The 13,483-nt window shown below is 37.4% G+C and overlaps 1 protein-coding gene across 1 annotated transcript in view; it reads right to left on the bottom strand.

The window, feature by feature from the left end:
- Window positions 1–13,483, bottom strand: part of TMPRSS15 (transmembrane serine protease 15) — a 53,584-nt gene that overhangs the window by 36,056 nt on the left and 4,045 nt on the right. Inside the window, exons 4-8 of the mRNA XM_041414788.1 lie at window positions 13,435–13,476; window positions 11,065–11,207; window positions 8,235–8,272; window positions 6,575–6,680; window positions 4,532–4,651 (exon numbers count right to left, since the gene is read on the bottom strand). Coding sequence (XP_041270722.1) covers window positions 4,532–4,651; window positions 6,575–6,680; window positions 8,235–8,272; window positions 11,065–11,207; window positions 13,435–13,476 — 449 coding nt within the window. The remainder of the gene's footprint in view (window positions 1–4,531; window positions 4,652–6,574; window positions 6,681–8,234; window positions 8,273–11,064; window positions 11,208–13,434; window positions 13,477–13,483) is intronic.

Below are 13,483 nucleotides of genomic sequence, written 5' to 3'. Positions count from 1 at the left end.
ACAGAGCCTGGTCCCTGCTCTGACCCCTCCCTGCAGGCACTGACAGACACGGATCAGGTCCCCTCTCAGTCATCTCTTCTCAAGGCAGAATGCCCAGCTCTCTCAGCCTTTCCTCATAAGAAAGATGCTCCAGCCCCCTATTATTATGATTGTTCTTATCTTCTTATTGTTATCTTTTATTTGTTCCTTATCTCTTAAGAGACATTGAGTAAATTCAAACAGGTCCTTAGGTGTATTGCTAAGGAGTGTGTCAGAAATGAGCAGGAGGATAGCAGGGACTGGTCCTTTTTTCCTAGAGAACCTCCCAGTGCTTCCTCCTTGCAGGAAGAAAGCAGCTGTGGTCAAAGATGGATGGGCATGGAAGTCATTACAGTTTTGCCTCATCCTGGAGCCCAAAGAAAAGCTGCAGTTGCTCTCCTAAGGAGACAGGAGATATCCTTTGAAGGAGCCACTTCTACTCCTTCCCCAATATGTATCTTGCTGTCCACTTCTATTTACTTACATTCCATGCATGCGACATTATGAGGGCTTCATCCTGTTAGCCTTGAATTTGAGGGAGAAGCTCCCCAAACTGGTCAAATCAAGCCCACATATTTCACTCGACAGGATCTTTCTCTGCCAAAGGCCAGTCCATGACTTTCTGGTTAAACTCTCTCAGTGCTGTAGTGACGCTATGAGGTGAGTAATCACAAAATGATGGTCTAGACGTATAACTGCAAAGAGTCTGCAGAAACCCTTCCTGGGATCAGCCTCCAGTCTCCCTTTCTGTACCCCTACGTGCTACGTGGCTGCTTTACAGCAATGCCAGTCATTATTAGTGGCTGCTGCTCAGACTTCACATTTCTCTAGAGACCCTTTCACTGAAATTGCTAGCTGTACTTTTGTGAAGCCTTTTGTTACTGCACTGCATTGCAGAGCCAGAAAGAAACCTTTCAAGGTAATTTTAATCAATAAAACAACAACAAAAAAAAGGGTGTTCGGTTGTCTGAATCTCTTCTGAGAATCTGAGATTTTACTGAATTCTTTCTAATGCAGGAAAGAGATTACCAAAATTCACTTCTTAATCCTATATTTTAAACCATTGACATCATGAAATCAGAAATACTAGAGGTAATGACAATCAAGATGAAAAACAAACCAAGTTTTTTAAAGGACAACAACTCTTTCATATGCAGGAGCACTTGTAGAATGAATTATGAATTGGTCATAAATCTCATTGTGAAACTCTGAAGAACTTCTGAAAATCTAAGCAATTTTAGATTTCATGTGACATGTTTCCCATCTAGGAATGGGACAAATGTGAAACATCAAAAATGTGGAAAAATTGGCAGCTATCCCAAAGGTGCATTCAGCTTCTTACCCCTCATTCCACTGATTTTATAAAATCTGCTAAGGTACTTAAACACATAAAATTAGAGAAGCTCTGAGGTTTTGGATAGGAAAGACTTTAATAAAATATAAGAAACATGGATCAACAATTTGTCCTCCAGCCAGAGCTGTACTTCTATAAGGTTATGAGCCAAAACGGCTGCACTAGTGATAACTGACCAAATTGTTTGGGAGTACCAGGTATCAGTGAAGATGAACAGGGGCAAATCATTCAGTTCTTTGGACTGTAACTACAGCTGTCTTCCTTTCTGACACTGACTATTTTTACTCTTATTAATATTTATTTTATACTTTTATTTTTACTTTTATTATTTGTACGTATTTATTTTATTTACTATGTTTATTAAGTATGCACATTCCTGAAATTTTCAGCTCAGTTGTGTTGAAATGAGGAGTGACTTCCTCATTTACAAAGGGGAAAACATTCACAAATTATATTTGGTAGAGATTTAGGGAGATGTGCAAATCACATCCAAAAGCCATGTGCATAAGAGTTTATGCCTCAGCTGAAAAACTCTACTCAAGCACAATTTATAACTTAAACCCCTGTGTGGCCTCCAAGGCACAGCTGAGTCATGTTTACACAGCTTTGCCTTCAAGTATTTGAGCTTATTTTTGTCTGTATCTACCAATATATAATATAAATTTAATTTTGTCACACATAATATGTATGAATGTAATGTCTTCAATAAAGTGTGGGTGGAAACTTCTAAATTCAGACCTAGTTGGGGCATTGACCTGCTAGAGTGAGTCCAGAGGAGTCCACCAGGTTGATCAGAGGGATGGAGCTCTTCTGCTATGAGGAAAGGCTGAGAGAATTTGAATTATTCAGTCAGGAGAAAAGAAGGTTTTGGGGTTATATAATTGTGTCCTTTCTCTGAAGGGATCCTACAAGAGAGATGGAGAGAGTCTATTTACAAGGGTCTGGAGTGACAGAACAAGGGAAATGGCATCAAACTGACAGAGAATAGATTTAGATCAGATATTAGGAAAAGTTTCTGGAACAGGTTGCTCAGAAACTGTATGGATGTCCCATCCCTGGAAGTGTTCAAGGCCAGGTTGGATGGGGCTCTGAGCAACCTGGGATAGTGGAAGGTATCTCTGTACCTGGCAGAGGGTTGAAATGAGATGGTCTTTAAGGTCCCTTCCAACCCAGGCCATTCTGTGACTCTATGATGGTAAGTAAAATCATTCATTTTATGAGATCTATAATATTACTTTATGAATATAAGGGTCTATATTTTTCTTATTTAGCAATGCCTAAAATTAAAAAAAAAAAAAAAAAAAAAACCAAAAAACCAACAAATACCCCCAGTATAAGATCTGTCTAAAAAAAAAAAAATGTTTGATGGTAGAAATGATTGACTGAATAACTTCTTGGGGTTAGGTTACCTAATGCTTTCCATGGAACTAGGGTCTAGCTGAACCTTAGGACCTTCTGGTTTCCTCACCTGTAGAAGGGTCAACTCAGAGCCAATAGTTATTATGATCTAGCTAGATGCAGCTGTTATGATAAGTACACATTTTTATGTGCTTCAGTGGATATAGTACTGAAGTATTCTGATGGATATTTTCCCCAAAATGTTCAGTCAAGTCTCCCTCCTGAGCTGACTGCAGACAGAAAAAAATGTAGGCAATGGGCAGAGAATCTGCAATTCTCTTTTCTTTTTTTCTGAAGAAAATTTCATTTATGACAGAGAGGTTCAGGCTGTCACAAACCTTCAGGATCAAGCTTTCAGATTCTTTAAAAACATAATTGGCCTTTTACTTGCTTGTTTGTTTTTAGAGCCCAGCATTTCACATGTTTATGAAAGCTCGAAACAGACTGCCCTCACTGTTTTCTTCTTCTCACAGCAGAATGGAAATAAGCTTTCCAGATTTCTAGCACTAAATTCTATATATTAAAAAAAAAAACAAACCACAAAAAACCCCAACAAAACAAAACAAAAAAACAAGCTAACAAAACACTGAGGGAGTTAGTTGCTCCCATTTCTCCTAAAACATTTGCAATGTTCTCTTTGAGAGACAACTTGACAGACTTTTAACTGGGAGCTGAGGCCGTGGAGAGCAATGCAGGCAGCATTAACCTGTACGCCTCCCCAGCAAAACTGCAGAGCACTTTGGTAAGGAGCACTGCAGTCAAACTCCTTGGTACAAATAGTTTCTTGGGGAAATGAGAAAGTCAGATGGAATCATAGAGTAGAATCACTTAGGTTAGAAAAGACCTCCAAGGTCATTGAAGTCAGCCTTTGCTGGAGCACCACCTTGTCTGCCAGACTATGTCCAGTCATTTCTCGAACACCTCCAAGGATGGTGACTCCACCACCTCCCTGGGCAGCCCATTCCAATGCTGGACAACCATTTCTGTGAAGAAATTCTTCCTGATGTCTAACCTGAATGTCCCCTGGCCATTTCCTCTTGTCCTGTCACTGGTCACCTGGGAGAAGAGCCTGACCTGCTCCTGGCTCCACCCTGCTGTCAGGGAGTTGTACAGAGTGAGATGTTGATCCCTGAGCTGCCTTTTCTCCAGGCTGACGCCTCCCAGTTCCTCACATGGATTATTCTGCAATTTTATTGCCCTTCCTCTCCAGTCCCTCAATGGGACTTGTAGTGAGGGACCAAGAAATGGACACAGTACTCAAAGATAAGACAAAGGCAAACAAACTGACTGGCACTGCAGGATAAGAACTCTTTTTGTTAAACTCCAGTGGGGTTTCAGGTCTGTAATTTTGTAGACTCACTGATGGGCTGAGGCTGAATGGGACCTGTATGGGTCATCTGGTCTGAACACTGTTTGATATCACTGATGCAAATCTTCATATTAAATTTGTATATTATTTTGTAATTTACATAGGACTTATGTTAGTAATATTTCTATAGTAAGCAACAAATTTACTGCTTTATATTAAAACAGAATGACTCTAATATTTCATTATTTATTAAGCATATTTTTCATTAGTGAGAATTTTACAGAACATTGTTTCCTCTTGCAAGGTAATTATTTTAAAAATCACTCATTATTATGTTTAATAGGATTGATTTGGACTTCTTTGTGCAGTTTATTGCCCATAAACTATTTACAAAATACTGACAGTGTTAAGCATGTGTAAAAAGACTGATTTACAGGAGTTTACATTCTTACCACATCTTTTTTCAGATTCATCTGAACCATCTGGGCAGTTCAAGACTCCATCACAAAAGAAATCTTCACTAATGCAGGTTGCACCATCAGCACAGAGTTCAGCAGGTAGCAAACACTCAGCTGGAATAATAAAGATGAGAGCAATAACAGCACAACAATAATGCAGTCTCACCACAAAGGAAAATTTACTTTCCTCTGGTTGCTTTACCACAAATCAAATCAACCACTCCATTGTGTTTTACAAAACTGCATTTTTAGAAGCCTGGAATGAAATATCACATACTAAAAAGATAAATTTGGCACAGAATGGAGAGAGTTCTCAGAAGTGAAATATCTTTCAAAACTAAGCTTGAAGTAAGGCTGGAAGAAAATATCTATGAATTCTTTTTTTTTTTTCCTTTACACAAATAAACTACTTTATGCAATATAATAAATGACATTTTCCAATTTCTTCTGTTCAAATAATGTGAGAAAACAACTTTGGTTTAAATAACAGTGAATAATCTCTGGGTTTAGGTAAATAGAATTTAATTGATTTTTTTCAACTTTAACACATCACACTGTTGCACCTCATCATGCTAAGGAATCTGATTTTTTAACTAGCATATCCTAAACAAAGAGTCTTTAAGACTAGATTCTTAAACACCAGAATAATCAGAAACCATATTCTTTTCAGATTTACAAATTAAACATTTAAATTAAGAGCAAATTTCTGTTAGAAGTATACATGGGCAGATCCTTGAAATTGTAAATCTTACTAATAGCCTTTTCCTAGAGCATAAATGTTTATCTACTGAAAACAAACTCATAGTCTTTAGAGGGTTTTGGTCTTAGATATCTTTAGAATTGAAGTAGGTCCTATTAAATTGAACAGAAACATGTGGCTAAACTAAGCTTTGGAGAACTACTAATTTGAAAATTCTTAAAATTGCATTAATTCTATAGAATTATTCACACAGTTCCTTGTCTCTACTTCAATAAATGCTTACAGAAAAAGGTCAACATTTATGATGCAAGAAGGAAAAATAGTAATCTGTAAAATTTCATATTTTCATATTTTGTTTCATAGAGCTGCTAGTTCTGTAATCAGATTAAGTGTGATATTGTACTGTGTCTCAGACTGACATTGGTATGGATGTATTGTAGCACTTCAAAGTGCTTTACAAAACACCCTCAGTGTTGGCAATGCAAATGTTACAAAGCCACAAGATTTACCATTTTGCATCCAACTGGAAATTAAAATGAACCAAAATACTCCAGTAAAGCGTTGGAGGTGGCACAAGGCCAGTGAATGAATTTCCACAAATGAGCAGAGACAAAACTATGCATTCTAGATCCAGAGCAAAAATTGCAACCAGTAACCCAGGAAGAGATTTTGCTCAAGCCCATCAGGAAAGAAGTCATTGTTTACATACAACATGATCAATTCTCAGCTAATTCAAGTCAGAAAACTAAACAGCACTGCCACCTCCTGGACTGAAAGAAATCAACTTTTACTGCTGAAACATTCTGACTTCTCTTTAAATGGCAAATTACCCTAAATTGTGCTGTAAGTGTTATATTCAACTAAATAGGGCAGTAAACACATAAGACTTGAACACATTAGATTGCTTGTAGAAATCATTTATATTGCACCATGTAAGAAGGCTGGAGAATGTTTTCAAATACTCAAACATCTTCAGCTTTCTGTCCAGTGGAAGTTATACCTTGCTATTAAGTTGCTTAGTTTGTTTTATTTTCTCCATAAAAGTAAAGAAATAACATGAATTGAAAAAAAAAAAAAACCCAAAACCAGCTAGTGTCAATGTGTGCATCAACATGCATAACACATGCAGCATTTTCGTAGCATGTACAGTCTTAGAAGTCCCTTCTCTTTGAAAAGGTCTCCTTGGTCTAAGGTAAACCTGCATGTCCTGAATTTTCAGGAATGGAATACAAGTATTGAATGCTGTGAGGAGAGGCTGTACATGAGCAGTGCAATTTTGTAATCTCAGATTTCTCTGTGTAACCTCCCTGCTCCTTCACACACAGAGTTTTACTCACCCACTGTTGTTGAGGACTTGCTTGTGGTGAGCTGTCCTGAACCTGGACAAACAAAACCCAGGGTTAGAACTTTACTTCTTCCTCTCTGGGAGAACCTCTGTGGTTGCTTGGGCACAATTAAGCAGCAGTTAATCTGCTTTTATATCTGCATTGTTTGCTCCCCGCACTCCAGGTAATGATATGGTAGTGCCAACTTGAGTGGCTTGGTCCTGAAGCTCAAGTGTCACAATAAACATAAGAAAAAATTATGTGAAACCCAAGTGTTTCAATAACTTCAAAAGATTTCTTTCCTCCTTCCATCTTCCCCCCACTAAAACAGGAGCAATTCTTTCTTGTCTTCCCCTGTAAAAGTTCTGACCTGAAGTCAGTGTCAAGGAACTTGTAATGAAACTCGTGGGATCTGTTGAAAAAAGAAAAGCTATAACAACTTCAACATTAGTACTAAAAGGAAAATGTACATTTTCTGACAAATAAAGTTGCTCTAAAAATAAATTAGGAGCCTCAAACCTATCTATTATTTGTCTATTTACATACAGGTGAATATATACATACCGGTGAGTGTACATATTTACACCTGAACAAATTCCTAGGTAAATGAGCAGATTTGTATTAGTGTTTGTAAACTGTAAAACATTCTGGAAAAATGGAATGTGCATTTGTGATTGCTCCAACAGAAGTTCCACTTCATTGAGGATGCACCTGGAATTTCCAGCTCCCAAACAGTCTTTTTTTTTCCTCTCTGAATTTGCTTCAGCATCCCTGTTTACTACTTTGACTTTCTAAATTAAGACTCAAATATGTGAGTAGGGTGATGATGTCTTTGACTGAAAACAATGCTCATGTCACTGCAGGTACTGGATCCTGTACCTCAGTTTCTAGGATGAGGGGCCTGAAGGAATGAAGTGGGAGATGCAGTAAGGACTTCTCTATAGCTTGCCACCCATCAGTTTTGTGGGTAGAAGTTGATGACCATTGGCCATCACCAACTTACTTTTGTTACATATTCCTGCTCTCCCAGACCTAGTGCACAAACTCGCAGGAGGATTTCCCACCAATTTTTGATCAAAACATGCTTATTTAGCAAATACTATTAAGATAAACTGGACCATTCTGGTCACAGTGCATTCTGTGTCAGCAAATTTAGGGACACAGTTTCTTTGGCAGAGAGAAGAGCAGTGAATAGATGGACTGTTCTCACAGCTACTGCAGAGAAAAAAAAGCTTAATTGATACCATGACAGGTTTTCAAAGAGATATACACATACACACACACACACACACACATATATATATATATATATATATTTATACCAACATATCTGTCTATATATTTACTACAGGATAACCAATTTAGAAGGAATTAAACATTCCAAGACCTAAAACATAGATGCATGCAGGAGCAAACAATTCTAAGAAGACAGTTATCAAGGAGCTACATCTTGAAGACTGTTGAAAAATTTTGGTTGCTACAGGTGTTCACAAAAGTGCATGCAAAAGTTAACAGCAAAGTCCCTAAAAGGAAAACACAGGAAAGTGACAGAAACAGCAGTGATATAAGCACAATTACTAGAAAATCTCACTAAACTATCAAGTTGAGATGGAAAAGGATGTTTTTAGGGTCAGCAGAGCCATAACCCTGCATCCAGCAGGTGTAAATGTACCCAGTATGGTAAAATGCGGGTATATTGTGACATTTGGACTGAAACATAAAGAACAAGGAAGTAGACAATATGAACAAAACCACAAAAAATACCTCAAGCAGACCCAAGGCCAAGGGAGCAGAAATTCACACCATGAATATTGTTGCCATTCCAACCTTGGGTGCAGACAATTCCCAACTCCCTTCCCCTTTCCTTAGGAACCTTGCCCAGTCTCCAAATTTTGCTTGAGGGTGATTAACAACACTGAACTTAAGACCAGGGGAGCATTAAGATAGCATACCAGAGGAAGGGGCAGATAGGGGAAAAAACTGAATGCTAGCAGTTTAAATGGTATCTTTGGGAATAGACTACAGTACTTGCACACTTTGGACTATACACGTTGGTAGGCCTGTAACCAGACTCATGGTAACTCTTTCATTACTATGGCTGTAATTAGAATATCAATAATTACTTGTCTCCTATATTTATAGGGGCAGTTGTTTAGCTTCTGGCCTGGTACCCTGCCCTGGAGAGTTTGTATGTGGCAATTTGCATGCAGTCTGTATGTGACTACCTGCCCCTAGTGCTATAAAGCACTTATTGTATTGTTTATCTCTCTGGCTGACTTTGGCAGGTTTTTGAGACTAAGTTTGTCTGCTTCATGTCTTATCATCATAAAAAAACTTCCAGGGATAGTGGTAGGAAAATCTGTCTGTCAACATTGCTTAGTAAATCAATAACCACAGCATGAGAGCAGGACTCCCCAGCCTGATCTACCTCCCTAAATCTGCAAAATCTTCAGCTTGCAGCTCAGCTGGTTAATGGAGACTCAGCTTTTTGGTTGGTACTCTAATTAAGCTCCTACAGATTTTGTACAGACTACAGATCACTCTCAAATAGTCAGAAATGGTGGAGGCAGTTAATTATCATTGAATGGACCCTGGCAGTCAATCCCCAACTGCAGCCAGGGCAGCTTTACTAAGTTATGTGAGCTGAACAGCAATTCTTGTTTTCCGTTCATCTTGTATTGGTAACAAAAATTAGTGCCTGCTTTGAGAAAGATACTGACCTGATGAGGTTAAAGGTGTCGCTGTAGTAGGATTTGCAGCAGCTGCTGGAAGAAAGCAAGTTCATTACCAACTTCTTTTATAGCACAGTGTCTAGTTTTAAATGACAGAAATAAAGATTAAAAAGAAAGCTGTTACTATTTCTCATTAAATCACTGTCAGTGTCCTGCTTCCCTCCTTTTGCCTCGTACCCAATCTTTTCTCAAACTCCATGATCTTCCCAAGGAAGAAAGATCCCAAAAATGAGTTGAGATTTCAAGGTTTCAAAGCCAACTGCAGTTTCCTTCAATCCTCAATCCCTATTGATTGCACTGCACATAGAATGTCTTCACCTGGGAAATCTCTCTCAAGGCTTTTTATTCTATAGAGATTTGCAGAGCACCTGTGTCTTAGAGAACAGTATTTAGAAGAGATGAATGAGTTAAAATTAACCTGGGATAGTTTACAAGAAAGAAAGTTACTTTTAATCACTGTGAAAAATCACTTCAAGCAAGTCACACCTGTGTGACACCTCTCTCCCTCACTGAAATAGGAATGTCTCTAGCAGAACATATTGATATATTCAAAAGTGCCACATATTGTGGTTCTTAATTAGTTACAATTATTTTATTGAAGCACTCCTGGTAGAATATGCAGGTGATTTCTCATGTGAAAAGAGGCATTTCAATGATCCACAGCAGAAAAAGTTTGACTACCTCAAAGTTCATCAATGGATGAACCTTTTAAGAGGCTCTTAATTATTTTTTGGTGGCATTTCTGAAGTATAACGAGCAATCAATTTCCATAGTGTTGTGCAGTAATTTGTAATAAACAAGCAGTAAAGAGAACTAAATATGTCCAGACTCTGAATTTAGCCTTTGAATACTTGAAGTATTTAGCAAAAACTGCAGCTTTTGGTATAGAGCAAGAGACATGGCACAGCAGATTGCCACTCCTCAGATTTTACTTAATAATAACTCCAGCAGGTCTTCAAATGTCAGCTAATCAACTTCTGCTTCAGATTGTTTTTTAACCTCATCCTCAATGAAGAGCTGTTTTGAAGCTTTTTTTCAAGTAAAAAAAAAAAGATTCCCACTGATCTTGAAGTGCTTCCATTTAGACTTTGATATATTTTCTAGTACTTACATAAAATATCTGTATATTTGCAGAATTTAAAGCAACCTAGTCCTCAAAGCCCTGTTCCTTTCCCCCCCCACTTACATTTACCTAGGCTCTACAGGAATATGGAGCCTGTTCTGTTCCCTGGGTGCACTGCTCCCGAAGCAGTCTGTTTTTTTGACAGGACATATTTTTCAGTAAACAAGTCTTTACTCACTGCAACTCTGAGCCCTTTTCTTATTCTTTAGCAGAAAAAAATTGTAACTGTATTTACTTATGAAACAACATGGTTGGTGCGTAATTGCTTTTATTAGAGGGCTAAAAATTACAAATATTTTGCTTCATAAAAGGTGAAATTGACTGGTTTTCACTGGGAAACAGCTACTTTGCCCTTTACTCCCTCCTTAGGGAATACTGGCTCATACTTTCTAGTGGAAAAGGTTGTAAATTCTTCTTTAAGCTGCTACTGAAAGTTATGTAATGGGGGAGGAGGGCACCCGAGAAAAAAAGTAACAATCCAATTGCTGTCTGGGAACCAAAGCTTTCATTCCTGCTACCTGTGTTTCTGAGGGGTTTTTTGAATTAAAACCAACTACCAACAAACAAACAAACAAACAAACAAAACCCCCCAAACAAACAAACACACAAACAAAAAACCCTCAAACCAAAAAACTTTTTAATATTACCTGTGATTTGTATGCTGTTCACATCAATTTTCAAAGCCTTGGTAGGATTAGGGTTATTTGCAATGACACCCAAAACCAGCTCATTTTTTATTTTCTCAACTGTTACCATCTGGGTAAAATAGAGGGTGAGGATGACAACCACGCTAGCAATACAAAACAGAGAAATCAATTAGGTTATTTGAGCTGATGAAAAAATCTGCTATACTACATCATCTAGACAATATTTCATTCTAACTCTGGTTTTATTTGCAAAGGCAGATAATTTTTTAAATATTGGCTGACAAAGATGATATAAAGAAACATTTATTAATCATCAGGTCAGTTTGAATCTTGGAGAAACTTTGTTTTTTCTTTATTTTCTCTTACTCACACTATCAGAAAAAAAACCCAAAAACAAGTCAACATTCATTTCAATTGCTACAATGGAGCTGAACTTGAGGAAAACTAAAGAAATAACTTTACTGTTGTTCAACAGCTGTATTAGTTTTAGCCCTAAAATATTGAAGGTGAACCTGGAAGTATAATGAAAATTGTGTAATATGGCAAAATATAATACAAAGTGACCACTTTTATTATGCAAATCTGTGGATTCTGCATTTTTGCAGATCTGCTATATGATTGCCTGGATTCTCACAAGGAAACAATGATGGTTGAAAACAGGGATATTCAGAAATTGTGGTTAAACTACATTTAACTTCTATGAATTTTATCCATAGTGCTTTCTGTTTGTTCTCTCCATCCTTTCTAGAGACTATTACGAAGTTTTATGTTTGCAGCTAGAGTAAGGTAATGTTGAAGTATGACACTTGCCAAAGATAAACTTTTTCTCCTTTACTTAAATTTAGGCGTAAACTTTTCTATCCTTAAACTACCCACTTGCAACTGACTCAGTAGTGCTCTTTGTAAGGAGTGATTAATCCTGTCGTTTTGCTGAGCATAGTTTGTAGTTTGCAATATGTAGAAAAGCTCTCCTTCTTGTGTATTTCTGATAACCTATAGGCCATGCTGAGCAAACAAAAGCTTTTATTGCTGTCCTTATGACTCAGCAGCAGCGTTTCAAGGGTGAAATGCCAAGCAGATCGCCTGAAGGGGTAAACACTTTTTAAATGAAAAGAAAATAATGTCTGAGACAAAGTTATTGGATGCAGAAGTGAAGACAGATCCTTACTGTTTTATAAAAACAAGATCCAACATTCAAAACCAGCAGTTTTTCTGCAATTTCTATGATTATTGTGTTAAGATACAATGGTGGGATGAGTTTTGCCGACACAGTTATTTACAGTTCAGATATCTGGGTTCCCATTTCGGCTGACAGAAAGAAGTTAGCTGTTCTTTGGCATAATTGATCTCCTAAAAGGCATCTAAATTGACCAGATGAGAAAACTAAAAACCCAGAACTTACAAAGGCAGTCTTGAGCAAACTGCTCAGAGATGTTTCGATCTTTGATGGCCAAATTTTGATGAGAGTGGTCGGTCCCTTTGTGAAGAACCCAAATTTCCTGACTGGATCTACTTTTACAAGGATAACACTTTGGGAGGGGCCTACTCCTAGTGCTGTGTAGTCCATTCCCTTAATGTTATATAATCCTTCATAAAGTCATCATACTCTGCTTTCTAGCTAATAGGGATATGTCCTCACTATTTCAATCAAAAGATTGCTCCAATGTAAATCTGCTTCCCATTACTTACTGATATTCATGGTCAAATAATACCCCAATATCTTGTTTGGTTTTTTTTTCAAGGACAGCCATTCAAATAAACTAATCTCCTCCACATATTTATCAACTTTATGTACTTACACTGATATCACGAGAACATGTGGTAGCACAAAACTATTGATCTGTTTTCATGTAATGTGTACTTTAATTTTCTGGGTTCACCTATGAGACAGCCAGTTATACCATTCATTTCTCAGGGTTCTTCAGTTCTGCTAGAGTAAATCTTTCATCCTCTGTTTTGTTCTTGCCTATCACAGTGTGTCATTAGACTGCTCTTGATTTAAAACTTGAGTTACTGGTAGTGACATGAGATCTGACCTCAGTTTAAGCAGTTTTACATGAGCAAACTCAGCACAAACCTATATCTTTTCCTTTCTAGATAGTTTCTTACCTTTCTCTCTCTTCCATTTTTCTTTCTAAATTGACAGTCCCAGGGACAATCCCTTTTTAAAAATCTAATCCTAAAGGAAGTTTTAAGAGAAAATATATGTCTTGAAGCTTCATCCTCTTTAGAGGACCTTATCTAAATTCTAAAAATGTTTGGTTTTGGCGTTTTTAAAATTGATTTACAGTCCGCAGAAGAATTGTCTAAATTAGTAGTATCATTGTCTCTTGCCTATATTTTAAGTAAACTTTTTTTATACACAATTACCTGGTCTCTGATGTCAATCTGCCATGGTCATCTTCAGATTTCCTGTAGA

Source organism: Onychostruthus taczanowskii, unplaced genomic scaffold (genome assembly GCF_017590055.1).
Source record: "Onychostruthus taczanowskii isolate IOZ18803 unplaced genomic scaffold, ASM1759005v1 scaffold47, whole genome shotgun sequence".
Taxonomy (NCBI): Eukaryota; Metazoa; Chordata; class Aves; order Passeriformes; family Passeridae; genus Onychostruthus; species Onychostruthus taczanowskii.
This window is presented reverse-complemented; position numbering and strand designations above follow the sequence as displayed.